Genomic DNA, 20,879 nt, shown 5'->3' with positions numbered 1-20,879 from the left:
CAACCTCACTGGCCAGTACAAAGTCATGGTAAGATGAAGTGTTCACCAGTAAATACAACAGCTTCTGAATGTATTCACACCCATTGACCTTTTTGTGCACCTTATTAGTGTGATTGCAGAGATATCCATGCCGTCCCAACTTTAAATTGTTCATCCCTTTGTATACGGCTTTTGGATGTGCGCACCCGTTCACCCGCCATACCCATTTCTCGCCCAATTCACAGTTGCTATGTCTGGATATGGTCCAAGTCTAATGCCAAGAAAAACATGACCAATCATATTTTGGTGTGTTCCCTTACTCAGGTGCAAGTCGGTGGTCTTCATGTCTCACCCGGTTCTGTAAACATCCTATCAGACAGTCTTCTGACTCTACCTGCCATTGTGAGCATCGCTGCTGGCGGAGGCCTTCTTCTCATCATCGTCATCCTCGTCCTCATCGCCTACAAGCGAAAGTCACGGGAAAACGACCTGACGCTCAAGCGCCTGCAAATGCAGATGGACAACCTGGAGTCTAGGGTGGCGCTGGAGTGCAAAGAGGGTGAGGAAACATCTACACCAAGTTTCATCCTGATTATTAGTTCAACCACATCTGATTGTTTTTAACAACGCCCACTGCTAACAGGTGTATAATATCAATTCTATAACATAATTTATATGCTTAAAACGTTTTGGCAACCATTTAATGAAGGTACTTTCTTATTTTATCTTGACTTTACACTTAGCAAGGTCCAGCATACATGATGTGACAAGTTTAATGTGGAGGAACCCTACTGGTCAGAACAAATCCCTGACCTCAACCCCACTGAACACATCTGGAGTTGGAACATTGCTTGTGATTAGAGACTAACCTTATAAATAATCATTTTACTGAAAGGGCACAGACAAGAAGGGCATGGGTTTGATTCCTAGGTGGAGCAGTCTAGGCTCTTTCTGTGTAAAGTTTGCATATTCTCCCTCTCCCGGGTGCTCCGGTTTTCTCCCACAGTCCAACAGACATGCAATCAGCTTAATTGGAGCTACGAAAAAATTGCCCTGGCTGTAAATGTGTGGGGCGGCACGGTGGATCGGTGGGTAGCACTGTTGCCTCACAGCAAGAACGTCCTGGGTTAGAACCCTAGGTGGTACCGTCTGGGTACTTTCTGTGCGGAGTTTGCATGTTCTGTCTGTGTGGGTTTCCTCCAGGAGCTCCGGTTTCCTCCCACAGTCCAAAGACACGCAGTCAGATTAATCGAAGCTACGAAAATTGCCCTGGCTGTAAATGTGTTGGGCGGCATGGTGGGTAGCACTGTCACCTCATAGCAAGAATGTCCTTGGTTTGATTCCCAGGTGGAGCAGTCTAGGCTCTTTCTGTGTGGAGTTAGCATGTTCTCCCTGTGTCACAGTCCAAAGACTATGCTATGAAAATTGCCCTGGCTGTAAATGTGTGGGGCGGCACGGTGGCTCGGTGGGTAGCACTGTCACCTCACACCTCACTTGCGCCCATTGAAAAGCTGGGATAGGCTCCGGCACCCTGACCCCCCGCGACCCTAATTGGATAAGCGGTTAGGAAAGTGAGTGAGTGAGTGTAAATGTGTGTGTCTTTGTGTGTGTGTGTTTGCCCTGTGATGGACTGGTCATCAGTCCAGAGTGTTTACTACCTTTTGCCTAGTGAACTGTACCCACTGCGACCTTAAATAGGATAAAGCAGTGTTACCAATAGACAATAAATGAATGAAAGGACACAAAGGCCACAGGCACATTTTAAAATCTATTGGAAAGTCTTTTTGTAAGATTAGATCCTGTTTAATCTACTATTTTGGGTTTTGGAAATAGGTAGCCAAATACTTTTGACTATGTAGTGTATTACCCAAATTTGTATACAATCTTTAGATCAGACGCTCGGTTAATTACGCTAACCCACAAGCTCTGAGATCCAGGGTTCAACGGCCGTTCAGGCGTCTACATACAGACATGAAAACCCTTGACTTCATTTTTAATTCATCACTTTAATTTTAACCACACATTAAGTCTGTCAACTAAGACTGCACTTTATCATTTGCGCAATATTGCCCGCCTCCACCCTCTGCTCAGCGATGATGATGCCAAAACGTTAGTAAATGCTTTCATTTTTCCCGGATTATTGCAACTCCCTTTTTAATGGTCCCCCAGCTAAACAGCTCAACTGGCTTCAGTTTATTAAAAATTCAGCAGCCAGAAATCTTACATTTACCAAGCTGTGCTCACATCAGCCCCATCCTCCATCAGCTTCACTGGTTACCAATATCCTCCCGTATCAAGTACAAAATGACCTTTCTTACATTTAAAGCCCTTCATGGTCTCACCTCAATATATCTTTGTGATATTCTTTATCCTTACTGGACCTGACGCTCTCTCAGGTCTTCTGGTACTGGATCTCTGGCAGTCTCATGTACAAGACCTGCATCCTTCAGTTTTATTGATCACAAGTCTTTCCCACAATGTCTTTGTGACTGCTCTACCAATTACTTCTTTAGAACTTCTCTTTTTACTGCTCACTATTCTTCTTCCTCCAAAGTTTTGTCCCCCCATTGTTGTTTTGCCCTTTTAATGTAAAGCTAATACATTGAACTGTTATTATTGTTATTATTATTGTAGTAGTAGAAGTAGTAGTAATACAAATAATAATAATAATAATAATAATAATAAAAATGATGATAATAATATAACAATAATTTAATTTATTAGCTTGTATAATAATAAATAATTATTAAATTATTATGTTTGTTTTTTTCCTTCCCCATTGTTGTTTTGCCTCTTAATGTAAAGCTATTAAATTTCATTATTATTATTATTATTATTATTATAATTAATAATAATAACTATTTTTATTATTATTATTATTATTATTATTATTATTATTGACTATTATTATTATTATTATAATTATTATTAATGTTGTTAATGTTGTTATTATTATTATTTTTATTAATGTTATTAATGTTATTGTCATTATTTTTGTTTTTATTATTAATGTTATTGTCATTATTAATTATTATTAATTATTATTATTATTAATGTCATTGTTATTATTGTTGTTGTTGTTGTCCTGTTTGGGATGTGTCTGCATTTCACCCATTGATTCTGGGTAGTAAACAAAAATCTCTATCATTCAAGATTTTTTTTCTTTACTTTACGAGTGCTTTCTTTTTCAAGCTCTCATTCATAATGTCCTTCTAAATCACGCTACACTCAACCCTATTTTTAGATGCTCAATTTCACCCTAATTACTGTAGTCTTCTGTGGCTAATGATGTGGCTTAATGGCACATATTGAGCCTTCAGCCATGCTCATGCTTGATGTAGTAGATGCACAAGACACTCACTTTGCTTTCCGTGTCATAAAGTGAACTTTATCTTAAGGTCAGTGTAATGCGTGTACAGGCTGGCTGAGAAAGTGTGCTGAAAATAGCATGATGGTATTCCTGGATCCAATCCCTGTTTCTTTTTTAGTGTGTACACATTTCTGTCGTGAAGAGAGAGAAATAGAGATGGAATGAAACATAATTGACAATGGGACTATAAGAGAGAAGGGGAGAGAGAGAAAGAGAGAGAAAAGAAGGACTCCCTGTGGGTAGAGTGCTGCATTGTCAGAATGGACCCAATTAAAGTAGCTTTAACTTAGATTTCCAGCGGCAAGGGACACACGCTACAGCGCACCGACAATTTATTATATATCTGTGTGTGTGCACCCATGTGTTCACACAAATACAGAAAACATGCAGGTGATGTGGGCACGAGTGTCTGCTGTTGCATTTTAATACGAATACTGTGGGGAAAATGATGCACGCTCACTAAGGAAACCATGAATTATTTTAGTTCCTGGGCCATCATGTTAAAACCCATTTGAACGAGGGTCACAAATGCTGGGAATGGGTAATAGCTAAATTCATAGTAGCTATGTCCTGACTGGTTCTACTTCAAGCCAGCCCTATTTCTCTCGCAATGCATGCCACATGTAGCCTCCTCCGACCCATGTGCAGCCACATCTTTTTACTGACCAGCAGCTGATATAGTCCACCACTAGTCATGTCAGTGCTTCAATCAGACAAAGGAAGCTGCAGCAACATAGAGGGCAATCCCTATATGGCTTTCTCTTCCTTGGAGATGGTCAGTTTGGCAATTGTCCAGAATGCTTTTATTTGTCATATATACATATACAGATGTACAGTACAGTACAGTACAGTACAGTTGGATTCTGGGGTCAGAGTGCAGGGTCAGCCATTGTGCGGCACCCCTGGAGCAGAGAGGGTTAAGGGCCTTGCTCAAGAACCCAACAGTGGCAACATGGCAGAGCTGGGATTCGAACTCTCAACCTTTCAGTTGATAGCCCAAAGCCCTACCCACTAGGTTACCAGTGTCCCTATAATAGTATTAATACAAGAAAATAAATAAAATAAGTAAGACACTTGGGTGGTGAAGTAGTCCATCATGCTAGCCCACCACCATTTAGATTCAAGGGGAGGGGGGTGGATGACCGAAGCCCTGCGATGGATTGGCTTCCAGTCCAGAGCATTCCCTGTTCTGACCAGTGTTTCCCCGTAGACTTAGATCCGCCACAGCGCTGACCATGAAAAAGCAGTTAATGAAAATAAAATGACATAAAATAAAATAAAATATACATTAAAACAAATTAATAAATACAAAATACAAAATAAATCAAAATAAAACATAAATAAAATAATTTAGAATGACAATAAATAAATCTGATTGACAATATTACAGATTTTTTTATGTATTTAATGTATTTATATATATATATATATATATATATATATATATATATATATATATATATATACAGTGTATCACAAAAGTGAGTACACCCCTCACATTTCTGCAGATATTTAAGTATATCTTTTCATGGGACAACACTGACAAAATGACACTTTGACACAATGAAAAGTAGTCTGTGTGCAGCTTATATAACAGTGTAAATTTATTCTTCCCTCAAAATAACTCAATATACAGCCATTAATGTCTAAACCACCGGCAACAAAAGTGAGTACACCCCTAAGAGACTACACCCCTAAATGTCCAAATTGAGCACTGCTTGTCATTTTCCCTGCAAAATGTTATGTGATTTGTTAGTGTTACTAGGTCTCAGGTGTGCATAGGGAGCAGGTGTGTTCAATTTAGTAGTACAGCTCTCACACTCTCTCATACTGGTCACTGAAAGTTCCAACATGGCACCTCATGGCAAAGAACTCTCTGAGGATCTTAAAAGATGAATTGTTGCGCTACATGAAGATGGCCAAGGCTACAAGAAGATTGCCAACACCCTGAAACTGAGCTGCAGCACAGTTGCCAAGATCATCCAGCGTTTTAAAAGAGCAGCGTCCACTCAGAACAGACCTCGCGTTGGTCGTCCAAAGAAGCTGAGTGCACGTGCTCAGCGTCACATCCAACTGCTGTCTTTGAAAGATAGGCGCAGGAGTGCTGTCAGCATTGCTGCAGAGATTGAAAAGGTGGGGGGTCAGCCTGTCAGTGCTCAGACCATACGCCGCACACTACATCAAATTGGTCTGCATGGCTGTCACCCCAGAAGGAAGCCTCTTCTGAAGTCTCTACACAAGAAAGCCCGCAAACAGTTTGCTGAAGACATGTCAACAAAGGACATGGATTACTGGAACCATGTCCTATGGTCTGATGAGACCAAGATTAATTTGTTTGGTTCAGATGGTCTCAAGCATGTGTGGCGGCAATCAGGTGAGGAGTACAAAGATAAGTGTGTCATGCCTACAGTCAAGCATGGTGGTGGGAATGCCATGGTCTGGGGCTGCATGAGTGCAGCAGGTGTTGGGGAGTTACATTTCATTGAGGGACACATGAACTCCAATATGTACTGTGAAATACTGAAGCAGAGCATGATCCCCTCCCTCCGGAAACTGGGTCGCAGGGCAGTGTTCCAGCATGATAATGACCCCAAACACACCTCTAAGACGACCACTGCTTTATTGAAGAGGCTGAGGGTAAAGGTGATGGACTGGCCAAGCATGTCTCCAGACCTAAACCCAATAGAACATCTTTGGGGCATCCTCAAGCGGAAGGTAGAGGAGCGCAAAGTCTCGAATATCCGCCAGCTCCGTGATGTCGTCATGGAGGAGTGGAAAAGCATTCCAGTGGCAACCTGTGAAGCTCTGGTAAACTCCGTGCCCAGGAGAGTTAAGGCAGTTCTGGGAAATAATGGTGGCCACACAAAATATTGACACTTCAGGAACTTTCACTAAGGGGTGTACTCACTTTTGTTGCCGGTGGTTTAGACATTAATGGCTGTATATTGAGTTATTTTGAGGGAAGAATAAATTTACACTGTTATATAAGCTGCACACAGACTACTTTTCATTGTGTCAAAGTGTCATTTTGTCAGTGTTGTCCCATAAAAAGATATACTTAAATATCTGCAGAAATGTGAGGGGTGTACTCACTTTTGTGATACACTGTATATATATATATATATATATATATATATATATATATATATATATATATTAAATTATCCGCGTCCCAGACTTGGCTCAGGTTTTGTACCAGATGCCCTTTCCTGATGCATCCTATCTTTTTATCTGGGCTTGGGATCAGCACTAAAAGTGCACTGACAAGTGCACCTCCTAATGAACACAAGCCAATCAAGTCTGACAGGCCAATAGCACCACTAGGATTCTCGTTGCCTTGATCCTCCACCCAACTCGAAGAAGACAGACATCAATGCTATTCACTGTACTAGCACCTAAGTGGTGGAACAAACTTCTTCTGTCTGTCCCCTGAACGTCATATCTTAGTCTTCTACTATCTTTAAAAGATGATTGAAGACCCATCTCTTTATTAAGCACCTAAGCTGAGAACTATCATGCACTTACTGATCTACTTACTAGAGCATCTTCCACTTCTTTAAGTCACTCTGAATAAGAGGATTTGAACCCCGGATGAAGGCTAGCGTACTTGTATCACTTAACATAACAAACTGAACCATGCATTGTTCCATTGTTCTCTGAACTATTTATTTCGACCCTAGGGTAAATATTGTATTTATTATTAGCCGTTCCTGTACGTCAACATGACAGCTTAAAAGCATTGCTCACCACCATTAGCACAGTGACTAAGAAGAAATTCCATTGGTACTCAAATTACACGGAGTTAAAGCATTGATTCTTGTTTCTGTAGTAAGAACAAATAGTAGAGGAGAACATGGAGCCAAAACTCTATTGTAAAGGTCACATTCCAGTCATGTACAAAGTAAAGAACAGAACATCCGTGACATGGGACTACTAGCTTTGAACTTGCCACACTAAACCCCAAGATTCACAGTGTGTCCACATTTTAAACACTGGTGTATATGTTTTCCTCTTCTCAGCCTTTGCAGAGCTGCAGACAGACATTAACGAGTTGACTAGCGATCTGGACCGAGCCGGAATCCCTCACCTGGACTACCGCACCTACGCCATGAGGGTGCTCTTCCCTGGCATTGAGGATCACCCAGTTCTCCGAGAGCTGGAGGTTTGTAAGACTCCACACGTAACACATGATCAAAATGCACTATTGTTCTGCTGTTTGAAAGTTTGAACAGAGGTTAAGCCAAGGTTAGGACACCTGACTTCATATGAAAGAGATTGAGATTGATGGTACTGATCGGTCCCTTTGTTCTGATTGGTTGCTTACATTTACTTGAGAGTATTACTGAGATATTTCATGTGTTATCTGGTTAATAATAAACATCCATTCCTGCATTTCAGGCCTGCAAGACATTCCAAAGTTGCAAAGTTGGGTTGGTAAAGCATTTACCACTTCTTAATATTATTGACAAACATAAGAACCACACTGCATCAAGAACCGCCACTCAACAATAGCTGATATAACCACATGGGTGAGGGATTACTTTGGCAAACCTTTGTCAAGCACTACAATACAGAATTACATGCACAAATGCTACTTAAAACTTAACTGTGCAAAAAAGAAGCCTTATGTTAACCATGTCCAGAAGTGGCATCGACTTCTCTGGGCTCTGAGGCATCTAGGATGGACCATCACACAGTGGAAACGTGTATTGTGGTCAGATGAATCAGCATTCCAGGTCACCGTTTTGTGCACCATTGTGCTTCGGACCAAAGACAAAAAGGACCATCCAGACTGTTATCAGCAACAAGTCCAAAAGCCAGGGTCATGGTATGGGGGTGTGTCAGTGCCCTTTGCAAAGGTTGTTTACACTGTAGTGGCAGCATTAATGCAGAAAAATACATTGAGATCTTAGAGCAACATGTGCTGCCTTCAAGACGTCATCTTTTCCAGGGACGTCCATGCATTTTTCAACACATGCTGCACACATCACAAAGGCATGGCTGCGGAAGAAGAGGGTACGGGTACTGGACTGGCCTGCCTGCAGTCCTGACCTGTCCCCAATAGAGAATGTGTGGAGAATTTTGAAACGAAAAATGCGACAACGACGACCCCGTACTGTTGCACATCTTAAGACGTGTTTGCAGGAAGAATGGGACAAAATAAAAGCTGAAACACTAAATCACTTCTGTGCCAAAAGTGTGGTGAAAAGGAATGGCAACATTGCAAAGTAGTAAATGCTTTACTGTCCCAACTTTTTTCTCTGACCAAATCAATTGGTCAGTAAAAAATGGGAAATATTTCCTTTTTTTTTTTTTTTTAATGAACAAACCACAAATACTTGCTTTTACAAGAAAAGGGTGTTTATAGTTGTATGTAAACTTTTGACTTCAACTGTAAGACCGAACATGAGCTGCAGAGATCAGAAAGCTGGAGAAAACTACACACGCTTAAAAAAGTGACAACATAAGTGCTTTCATTGCACACATGTACAACCACCCACACACAGCTGAGCCTGCATGTCTACCTGCAACTCAACATCTTTGTTCAGACAGGGGGTCAGCGTGGTATTTTCTACACACACAGGCACACACAGGCAGAAAGGCATGAACACATTCAGCACTAGTGAATTTCACCCATCAGCAATCTTATCAGGAGTAATGGAGTAGCAAATGCTCAGTTGTGTAGAAGCCTGGAGATAGAGAATGTTTCTCCAATGTCTCTATCCAGTCGTTCCATTCCACTTAATACCAACTGAATACACGTCCTACATCAACAGAAGCTACACTAACTTTTTTTTAATGTATAATAAAAATAATACTTTTTAAATAAGGGTCAAAATTGCTCAAGCATATGTAAAAAGCCTAATTATTAATAATAATAATTTCTAAAAATACAAAATAATTAATTCACTGTCTGTTTGACCGCCGCTTTGTCCTATTTAGGGTCACATTGGGTACAATTCACTAGACAAAACACAGAAAACACCCCAGACAGGTCACCATTCTACCATAGGGCACAAACACACACACACACACCTAGGGGGACTTTTTAGTATCTCCAGTTATCCATACTGCATGTCTTTGCACTGTGGGAGAAAACCCACGCAAACCTGGGGTGAACATGCAAACTCCACACAGAAAGCATTCGGATCACTTCACCTGGGAATCAAACTGAGGACTTTCTTGATTCACATGTGTATATATGCATCATTCCTATTCAGGCTTGCAATAGGCAGCCATGTATGGTGATTTTCTGGATTACCAGTTTAAATCATTAACATTTCTTAGATACGTTTAAAAGTTCAAAGTTGCCAGTGTTTCTAGTTTCTCGTTGTGGCCTCTGGTGACTATATATATATATATATATATATATATATATATATATATATACAGTGTATCACAAAAGTGAGTACATCCCTCACATTTCTGCAAATATTTTATTATATCTTTTCATGGGACAACACTATAGAAATAAAACTTGGATATAACTTAGAGTAGTCAGTGTACAACTTGTATAGCAGTGTAGATTTACTGTCTTCTGAAAATAACTCAACACACAGCCATTAATGTCTAAATAGCTGGCAACATAAGTGAGTACACCCCACAGTGAACATGTCCAAATTGTGCCCAAAGTGTCAATATTTTGTGTGACCACTATTATTATCCAGCACTGCCTTAACCCTCCTGGGCATGGAATTCACCAGAGCTGCACAGGTTGCTACTGGAATCCTCTTCCACTCCTCCATGATGACATCACGGAGCTGGTGGATGTTAGACACCTTGAACTCCTCCACCTTCCACTTGAGGATGCGCCACAGGTTTCGAAGGGAGGGGATCATGCTCTGTTTCAGAATGTCACAGTACATGTTGGAATTCATGTTTCCCTCAATGAACTGCAGCTCCCCAGTGCCAGCAACACTCATGCAGCCCAAGACCATGATGCTACCACCACCATGCTTGACTGTAGGCAAGATACAGTTGTCTTGGTACTTCTCACCAGGGCGCCGCCACACATGCTGGACACCATCTGAGCCAAACAAGTTTATCTTGGTCTCGTCAGACCACAGGGCATTCCAGTAATCCATGTTCTTGGACTGCTTGTCTTCAGCAAACTGTTTGCGGGCTTTCTTGTGCGTCAGCTTCCTTCTGGGATGACGACCATGCAGACCGAGTTGATGCAGTGTGCGGCGTATGGTCTGAGCACTGACAGGCTGACCTCCCACGTCTTCAACCTCTGCAGCAATGCTGGCAGCACTCATGTGTCTATTTTTTAAAGCCAACCTCTGGATATGACGCCGAACACGTGGACTCAACTTCTTTGGTCGACCCTGGCGAAGCCTGTTCAGAGTGGAACCTGTCCTGGAAAACCGCTGTATGACCTTGGCCACCATGCTGTAGCTCAGTTTCAGGGTGTTAGCAATCTTCTTATAGCCCAGGCCATCTTTGTGGAGAGCAACAATTCTATTTCTCACATCCTCAGAGTTCTTTGCCATGAGGTGCCATGTTGAATATCCAGTGGCCAGTATGAGAGAATTGTACACAAAACACCAAATGTAACAGCCCCGCTCCCCATTTACACCTGGGACCTTGACACATGACACCAGGGAGGGACAACGACACATTTGGGCACAATTTGGACATGTTCACTGTGGGGTGTACTCACTTATGTTGCCAGCTATTTAGACATTAATGGCTGTGTGTTGAGTTATTTTCAGAAGACAGTAAATCTACACTGCTATACAAGCTGTACACTGACTACTCTAAGTTATATCCAAGTTTCATGTCTATAGTGTTGTCCCATGAAAAGATATAATGAAATATTTGCAGAAATGTGAGGGGTGTACTCACTTTTGTGATACACTGTACACCAATCACCCATAACATTAAAACCACCTCCTTGTTTCTACACTCACTGTCCATTTTATCAGCTCCACTTACCATAGAAGCACTTTGTAGTTCTATAGTTCTACAATTACTGACTGTAGTCCATCTGCTTCTCTGCATGCTTTGTTAGCTCCCTTTTATGTTGTTCTTTAATGGTCAGGACTCTCCCAGGACCACTACAGAGCAGGTATTATTTGGGTGGTGGATCATTCTCAGCACTGCAGTGACACTGACATGGTGGTGGTGTGTTAGTGTGTGTTGACACAGCAGTGCTGATGGAGTTTTTTAACACCTCACTGTCCTTGCTGGATTGAGAATAGTCCACCAACCAAAAATATATCCAGCCAACAGTGCCCCATGGGCAGCGTCCTGTGACCACTGATGAAGGTCTGGAAGATGACCAACTCTCGTCTCTGACTTTACATCTACAAGGTGGACCAGGTAGGAGTGTCTAATAGAGTGGACAGTGGGTGGACACTGTATTTAAAAACTCCAGCAGCGCTGCTGTGTCTGATCCACTCATACCAGCACAACATATAATACCTACTCTGTGGTGGTCCTGGGAAAGTCATGACCATTGAAGAACAGCACGAAAGGGGGCTAACAAAGCATGCAGAGTAACAGGTGGACTACAGTCAGTATTTGTAGAACTACAAAGTGCTTCTATATGGTAAGTGGAGCTGATAAAATGGACAGTGAGAGTAGAAACAAGGAGGTGGTTTTAATGTTATGGCTGATCGGTGTATACTTAATAATACGTATGATACGATATTATGTATTATTACTAAAATATATGGAATTATCATGAATACAACACATTATCAGACAATAGATATAATATAGCTTGTTGTCAGAACTACTTCTTCATACTTCTCCCCTGGGATGAATTATTATTTAGTATTATTCATTCTTTAATTATTATTTAGTTTGATAAGGTGAGATTCAAAAAGCAGAGGTCCACTTACAGACCTTCATACAATATAAAATGTCTTTTTCCAGGTTTCTGGCAATGGGCAGCAGAATGTGGAGAAGGCCTTGAAGCTTTTTGCACAGCTGATCAACAACAAGGTGTTTCTGCTGACGTTTATCCGTACGCTGGAGCTACAGCGATCTTTCTCGATGCGGGACCGAGGCAATGTGGCGTCCCTCATCATGACAGCACTGCAAGGGAGGCTAGAGTATGCCACGGACGTGCTTAAACACCTGCTGTCCGACCTCATCGACAAGAACCTGGAGAGTAAAAACCACCCCAAACTCCTGCTACGCAGGTAGGACAACATAACATTAAATTCATTGCTTAGAGACACCATGGTGTCAATATCTTTAATCAAGAATGACTGGGAACTTTTTGCTTTATTGATACAAGTTGGTCCACACAGTAAACAAGAAGTGGAATGGTAAACAATTGATAGAACAATCCCAGTCAACAAATATGTTCCAAAATTGATGTCAACCAGTAACAGAATCCCTGCTGGTATTCATATTTGGCATAGTTTATTACTTAGCATATATATTTTTTGTACACTGTACTGTACTGTATATATGCCTCACAAGGACCAATATCAATTGACCTGTCTTTGCTGGCCAGTGAATTAATTTGCTTTTGAATCTTTTTTCAAAGCCTTTCAAAAAAGGCATGCAAATAGGTGTTGGTGAACACAAAATAAGTGCCTGGATGAGCATTTCTACACTATATACTGTGTAATATTTAATCATACTATATAGTATGTCAAATTAGTACACCAACATGGGTGTAGTTATTATACAGTATGTAAATAGGATAAGGCTGAAGAAATTAATGCTGGTTCTGATAGAAAGGTGTCAGAATACACAGAGCATCACAGTTGCAGGGCTGTTTTGGCAGCAAAAGGGGGACCAACTCAATATTAGGAAGGTTTTGCCTAATCAGTGTATTTATTTATTTATTCATTCATACATTCATTTATTTGGGAAGGGGGGTGAGGGTGTTCCCCCTTTATCTCCCAAGTTAGTCATTTTCAATTCCTGATTGGGTATTCACTGCCGGATCAAGGAGAGCCGAATTACCATACCTCCCTCTGACACGTGTCCAATTTGTGGCCACTTCTTATCACCTGCCAGTATTGTTCATAAAGAGCCACTCTAGGCTCAATGTGACTCCCCTGCCTCTTGCACAGGTACCCTTACCAGTCCTACAGATCACACATTGCATCAACAACAGTTGTAAAAATCTCAGTCTGACCTTCCCTCCCTTAAACACAGCCAATTGTGTTCATGTGCATGGTCGACCAGGTCGGTACTCTACTGAGATTCATGAGTTCAAACACTTTGCAGTTGTGTGCTAGCACGTTAGACCGCTGCACCAAACACGCACCCCTGAATTTACCCCCCACCCCCCACCGCTTTCATTTGTTCATTAATGTGTTTTGTGATGTATGGCTGCTCAGTTATGGTCTCAGAAAATAGGCATGTGTGCATATATAATAAAATATATAATCAAACACAGATCTTACCAGGATTTACCATGTCGTACACGCCGTCTCTTTCATTATCGGTCGTCATTCAGAGCATTATGTAGTAATCCTCCAGTGCTGGGGGCCCAGCCATCAGCCAGTGGAACTCATCGCTTCAGACAATTCTTTTGTTTAGTGTCTTTTTCTGGAATTTCAGGGATGATCAATTCGATACGCTGCTTTTGGATTCTCTCGTGTTTGGCGCCCTTTGACCAGTCAAAATGGGCTGGTGGTAGGAGTAAGCTAAGTGAGAACTGATGGAAACCTCTTTCTCTTTTACTCTGCTTCATCCTGCCTCTATTGCTCTCTAAAACATTACTGTTTACTGCTTTCTAACATGTCTTTCTATCTCTTCTTGGCTTTGTTGTATTATCATATGAGCCGTTATTTCAGTATATGGAAATGGTAAACCATCAGACGACATGCCATTGAAGCTGATTGAGCTTTGTAGTGTATTTACAATTTTACAAAGTGTTACATTAGCAGGCTTAAAGGAGGATGAACTACCTGAGACACTAATGTAGGCTTCAAGTTTTATACCCCACTGTAGCCCATACATGCATAAAAGTGTTATATATTTTGCTAGACTTGGACTTAAATCTGTAACATTATTTAAATATACATAAAATAACATTATTTCTAATAATGTTGCCATTTTTTCTCCAGACTTTCTGCTTGAATTAGATTTGCAAGCAAACATTCACCTACATTTAATAATTGGGAAATTAAGACACAATTTTGTCTTATCACATCCTTGTTTCTACACACACTGTCCATTTTATCAGCTCCACTTACCATATAGAAGCACTTTGTAGTTCTACAATTACTGACTGTAGTCCATCTGTTACTCTGCATGCTTTGTTAGCCCCTTTCATGATGTTCTTCAATGGTCAGGACTCTCCCAGGACCACTTCAGAGTAGGTATTATTTGGGTGGTGGATCATTCTCAGCCCTGTAGTGACACTGACATGATGGTGGTGTGTTAGTGTGTGTTGTGCTGGTATGAGTGGATAAGACACAGCAGCGCTGATGGAGTTTTTAAACACCTCATTGTCACTGCTGGACTGAGAATAGTACACCAACCAAAAAAATTCAGCCAACAGCAGTGTCCTGTGACCACTGATGAGGGTATTGAAGATGACCAACTCAAACAGCAGCAATAGATAAGCGATCGTCTCTGACTTTACATCTACAAGGTGGACCAACTAGGTAGGAGTGTCTGATAGAGTGGACAGTGAGTGGACATGGTATTTAAAAACTCCAGCAACTACCGGCACAACACACACTAACACACCACCACCAAGTCTATGTCACTGCAGTGCTGAGAATGATCCACCACCTAAATAATACCTGCTCTGTAGTGGTCCTGGGAGAGTCCTGACTAATGAAGAACAGCATGAAAGGGGGCTAACAAAGCATGCAAAAAAACAAATGGACTACAGTCAGTAATTGTAGAAGTACAAAGTGATTCTATATGGTAAGGGGAGCTGATTAAATGGACAGTGAGTGTAGAAACAAGGATGGTGGTTTCAATGTTATGGCTGATCAGTGTACATTGCCATGCAAATCTGTTTTTATCATTTTTTGAGCATTCATTCACTTTCAATTATGAAGGTTCTGTTTTACATTCCATTTACATTCCAAATGTGTTTCTGCTTTATTTTCTGTCTAATTATAAAGCCTATGGGCAGAAATGTGCATGCTTGAGGGTTTTTTATGTTTTTTCAAGGCCAGAATAAAAGAAACAAATTGCACAGACAATTGGGCAGCTTGATTTGTGCTTTCTGTTGCTAGCAGTCTTCCCCCTGGACCCTAATTAGAACTTATTGGGTCTGTTCTAAAACCTAGTGAGCTTTCTACACAGACAGCATTTTACATCATCCTACACGCTCCCGAGAAGAAGTCTGTCTAAATTCTTAGATACCTTAAAATGCTGCCTTATGAGGTGCCTTATTTCGAAGCTATAATCTGACTGAATGAATAATGAGGGAGCATCCGATGCATTCAGTTCTTTCCAAATGTTAAGAAATTCTCTTTGATTCTTAATTTGTGTAAATGTATACAAGTGTCATTTATTTGCGAACAGAGGGAGATGTTAGCTGACATGTGAGAGGGATGTGCCCCCTCAGCACATTGGTTTGAATGGCCTGATGCCAGCTGTGTTAGCTTAATAAGCTGTGTAAGTAGTGTGTCAGAATAATCTGCCTTATAAGTTTAATGTGTTATTAGAATCCTCTGTACTTAGGCAGCTGCCTAGGTAGGTAGTAGGCAGCAAGGCAGCTCACTAGGTTTTCGAACACACCCCCTGTGCAATGACTTGACACTTGACGCGGACCTGAAAGCTGCTGAAAAAAAGACTTGACTTGGACTTATGCTTGAGAAAGACTGACTTATTGCTTGACCTAGGCACCTAGGAACCTACTGCCCGAATCCTTGACTTAAATTTAGGGAAAATAATTTTGTCTCTCACTTTCTCACTGCCATTAGTATTTACCACTTAAGGTAGGACAGATTTTAATAACATATAATTACACAAAATTTCCTTGAAATCAGAACAAAAGGCAATTATTTTCATACAGGAGAAAATATGTAAGTCTGAGGCACCCTCAAGGCTGTTGCTTGCAAATGAGACACAATTTGCACATTGTCACCAGACTGCATAATTATCTTTTTCTCAGCTGACCCACTTGCTTTGCTCTTTAAAAGCAAAATCAGCACTTAAATTGTTTGTTGGAAGCTCTATGGATTGGGTTTTCATGGCCAATCAGCTGCACGTAAGATTGAGATCACAATCTGCAAAGCTAATCTAACTAGGGTCCAACCTCACTAATCCTCACTGGAAGTCAGCAGGTACGTTCCAAAAATATCTTTCCAAAAGAGGAAAAGTTATTTCTACACTCACTGTCCATTTTACCAGCTCCACTTACCATATAGAAGCCTGGTAGTCCATCTGTTTCTCTACATGCATTTTTAGCCTGCTTTCACCCTGTTCTTTAATGGTCAGGACCCCCACAGGACCACTACAGAGTAGGTATTATTTAGGTGGTGGATCATTCTCAGGCCTGTAGGGACACTGAAATGATGGTGGTGTGTTAGTGTGTGTTGTGCTGGTATGAGTGGAGTTTTTAAATATCGTGTCCACTCACTGTCCACTCTATTAGACACTCCTACCTACAGTGGGGGAAATAAGTATTTGATCCCCTGCTGATTTTGTAAGTTTACCCCCTTACAAAGACTTGAACAGTCTATAATTTTTATGGAAGGTTTATTTTAACAGGGAGAGACAGAATATCAACAAAAAATCCAGAAAAAAAACATTAAATAAAAGTTATAAATTAATTTGTATTTAATTAAGGGAAATAAGTATTTGATCCCCTACCAACCAGCAAGAATTCTGACCCCCACAGTCCGGTTATGTGCCCATGAGGCACACAAAATAGTCCTGTCCCTGTATAAAAGACTCCTGTCACAGAATCAGTTTTTTCCGTTCAAATCTCTCGACCACCATGGGCAAGACCAAAGAGCTATCAAAGGACGTCAGGGACAAGATTGTAGACCTGCACAAGGCTGAAATGGGCTACAAGACCATCAGCAAGAAGCTTGGTGAGAAAGAGACCACTGTTGGTGCGATAATTCGAAAATGGAAGAAATACAAGATCACAGTCAATCACCCTCACTCTGGAGCTCCATGCAAGATCTCACCTGGTGGGGTAAGAATGATTCTGAGAAAGGTAAGGTCAGTCCAGAATTACACGGGAGGAGCTTGTCAATGATCTCAAGGGAGCTGGGAGCAGAGAAATGCTGGATATGACCCCAAGAACACCATCCCCACCGGGCCTCCAAACACGGCGAGTGGAGTTGATGCCAAAGAGCTCAATTTTGGTCTCATCTGACCATATCACATTCTCCCAAGCTTTCTCTGAATCATTCAGGTGTTCATTGGCAAACTTCAGACGGGCCTGTACATGAGCCTTCTTGAGCAAAGGGACTTTGCGGGCACTGCAGGATCTCTATCCATTACGGCAAAGTGTGTTACTAATGGTTTTCTTGGTGACTGTGCTCCCAGCTCCCTTGAGATCATTGACAAGCTCCTCCCGTGTAATTCTGGATTGACCTCACCTTTCTCAGAATCATTCTTACCCCACCAGGTGAGATCTTGCATGGAGCTCCAGAGTGAGGGTGATTGACTGTGATCTTGTTCTTCCATTTTCAAATTATCGCACCAACAGTGGTCTCTTTCTCACCAAGCTTCTTGCTGATGGTCTTGTAGCCCATTCCAGCCTTGTGCAGCCTATGCTCTTCAATAAAGACCTTCCAGAAGATTTTGGAGTGTGCCTGATGAGAGCATCTATGAGATTGGACACCCAATTGGCTGAGAAGGCCTGGCTCATTATGGGCATTCCTATTCATCTCCCTTTTTCAGTAGGGTTGAGGTCAGGGCTCTGTGCAGGCCCTTGTAGCTTTAGCAGCCTACGCTCTTTTATAAAGACCTTCCAAAGATTTTGGATGTCTTTCCCTAAACAAAAGAGCATCTATGAGATGGGACACCCATCTGGCTGAGAAGGCTTGGCTTCATTTGGGCATTCCTATTCATCTCACTTTTTCAGTAGCATTGATGTTAGGGCTCTGTGCAGGCTCTAGTGGCTCCTGCAGCTTACGCTCTTCTATAAAGACCTTCCAGAAGAAGAATTTCTTCCCTTAGACACATGAGCATTTGTAAGGTCAGACACCCAATTAGCTGGCTCAATTTGGGCATTCCTATTCATCTCAGTTTTTTAGTAGCATTGATGTCAGGGCTTTGTGCAGGCCCTTGTAGCTCTAGCAGCCTGCACTCTTCTATAAAGATCTTCCAGAAGATTTTGTAGTGTGTCTGATGAGAGCATCTCTAAGATTGGAGACACAATTGGCTGAGAAGGCCTGGCTCATTAAGGGCGTTCCTATTCATCTCATTTTTTCAGTAGGGTTGATGTCAGGGCTCTGTGCAGGCCCTTGTAGATTTATAGTATGGTTAAGGTCAGGCCACTGTTGCTTTGTGCACAAGGTCACGGTCTTGTCGCATTCGTGACAAAGTTGATGTCAATGGGTGTGACTGAAACACCTGAACTCATAAACTAGATTGGGTGTCCACATACTTCTGACTCATTTGGAATTACTGCATTTTTAATGGAAGTTTACCTGCTTGCAGCCATGCATTTTTATTTTTTTGAACGGTGCTACTCCAGACGTAGCAGTTTGATAAAGTGTGGCATTTGCAATCCATTATATCCTCATAACATCTGCGCCCGTGTAGTTTCAGCTCGTTGCTTCGGGAGTCATCCTGTCAGCTCAGCGTGTAAAATGTTTTCCTGAATCTCAAATGCGTGCTCTTCTCCCTCCACCTTCGTCTCTGTCTGTCCCGCCGTCTCTGCGCATAAATATCTGAATCTGAAGGGAACGGCGACTAAAAATGGAACCGCTCCAATAGCCTCGGGCTCTTTCTCACTCCCGCTGTTCATGCTGCTTGAATGTGTGTATGTGTATATGCCAGTGTGTATTTTTGCCTGCATGAGTTTTTTTTTTTTTTTTTGTTTTTTTTAATGAGATTTTCATCCATCCAAAGCAGCTTGGAACGGGCCATTAGCAAGAAACATTGTTCTGCGTGTCACTCCCGCGCAGAAGCATTCCTTTACCCCCATAAACACCGACGCACCAACGTTGTGTAATTGGCTAATGAAACCCTGATGTTCATTAATGATACTCAATTAAAAGCCTGCGAAGAGTCAGAATAAAGAGAGGCTTTCTTTGAGACATTCAACCACAGAGAGGCAATACAAGAGGGTAGAAGTGGGTTGACTCACAAAGGACTTTATTGCTTTGCTTCTTGAGGATGAGACAAACTCATTTAACTGTGCAAATAGCTCCCATTAAGATCGGCTTCGGAAAGCGTGTCTTTTATGTCGGTGTTTGTGTGGCGGCGCTTGTGTTCGTGACGCGGTGCACATACGCCGGCGTGCATGTTGCTAAAAGGAATTAAAGGCTCTTATGAAAAGTGTTTGGAAAATACGAGAAAGCTAATGGATTATAATAAAAGTTTTTTCTTTTTTTTGAGGCTTTGCCTCTTTGTAGCTCTGAGCTTATTTCTTTTCCTTCTTTTCAACATTTCCTCCCCCCATCTCACTTATTAAAGCTCAGTTGAAGATTGAATAGGAATTGTGAACATGGCCATTGCTCTAAATCCTGGTCAGTGCAGGTCATATTTTAAAGAGACAGCAACACTTCCGAATACACACACACACACACACACACAGAGTCTTCAATAGTGGCCTAGTGAGCTGTCTGTTTAAATCCAGGCTCTGCTATGCAGCCACTGTTGGTCCCTTGAGCAAAGCACTTAACCCTGTCTGCTCCAGGGGTGCCGTACAATGGCTGACCCTGTGCTCTGACCCCAGCTTCCAAATAAGCTGGGATATGCAAAGAAATTTCATTGTATTGTATATGTGTACAAGTGAATAACACTGATTATCTCGTCATCACGGCACCTGTTAGTGGGTGGGATATATTAGGCAGCGAGTTTGACAAGTGCCAAATTGTGATGGCTAGACAACTGGGTCAGAGCATCTCCAAAACTGCAGCTCTTGTGGGCTGTTCTCAGTCTGCAGTGGTCAGTATCTTTTAAAAGTGGTCCAAGGAAAGAACAGTGGTAAACTGCTGACAGGGTCATGGGCGGCCAAGGCTCATTGATGCACGTAGGGAGCGAAGGCTGTCCTGTGTGGTCCGATCCAACAGACGAGCTACTGTAGCTCAAATTGCTGAAGAAGTTAATGCTGGTTTTGATAGAAATGTGTCAGAGTACACAGTGACACTTGAATGCTACGAGAATGAAACGGCTCATTTCACGGTCTGTGATGCGATTTTTATGGCCGTGAATTAGGTAGGGCCTTAGTAAGACGAAGAGGAAAACCTTTATTTGTCATATATACGTACATATACAGGTGTACAGTACAATGAAATTCTTTCTTTGCATACCCCATCTTGTTTGGAAGCTGGGGTCAGACATCATACAGCTCCTCTGAAGCAGAGAACGTTAAGGGCCTTGCTCAGGGGCCCAATTGTGGCAGCATGGCAGAGCCGTGATTTAAACTCTCAACCTTTTGATTGATAGCCCAAAGCTCTAC

At 41.7% G+C, this 20,879-nt stretch overlaps 1 protein-coding gene across 1 annotated transcript in view; it reads left to right on the top strand.

The window, feature by feature from the left end:
* The window catches only part of plxna2 (plexin A2), a 344,169-nt gene that overhangs the window by 291,730 nt on the left and 31,560 nt on the right, over positions 1-20,879 (top strand). Inside the window, exons 19-22 of the mRNA XM_063016157.1 lie at positions 1-28; positions 304-538; positions 7,369-7,511; positions 12,233-12,501. The exon at positions 1-28 is cut by the window's left edge and continues 116 nt beyond it. Of these exons, the coding sequence (XP_062872227.1) occupies positions 1-28; positions 304-538; positions 7,369-7,511; positions 12,233-12,501 (675 nt within the window). The remainder of the gene's footprint in view (positions 29-303; positions 539-7,368; positions 7,512-12,232; positions 12,502-20,879) is intronic.

Source organism: Trichomycterus rosablanca, chromosome 19 (genome assembly GCF_030014385.1).
Source record: "Trichomycterus rosablanca isolate fTriRos1 chromosome 19, fTriRos1.hap1, whole genome shotgun sequence".
Taxonomy (NCBI): domain Eukaryota; kingdom Metazoa; phylum Chordata; class Actinopteri; order Siluriformes; family Trichomycteridae; genus Trichomycterus; species Trichomycterus rosablanca.
This window is presented reverse-complemented; position numbering and strand designations above follow the sequence as displayed.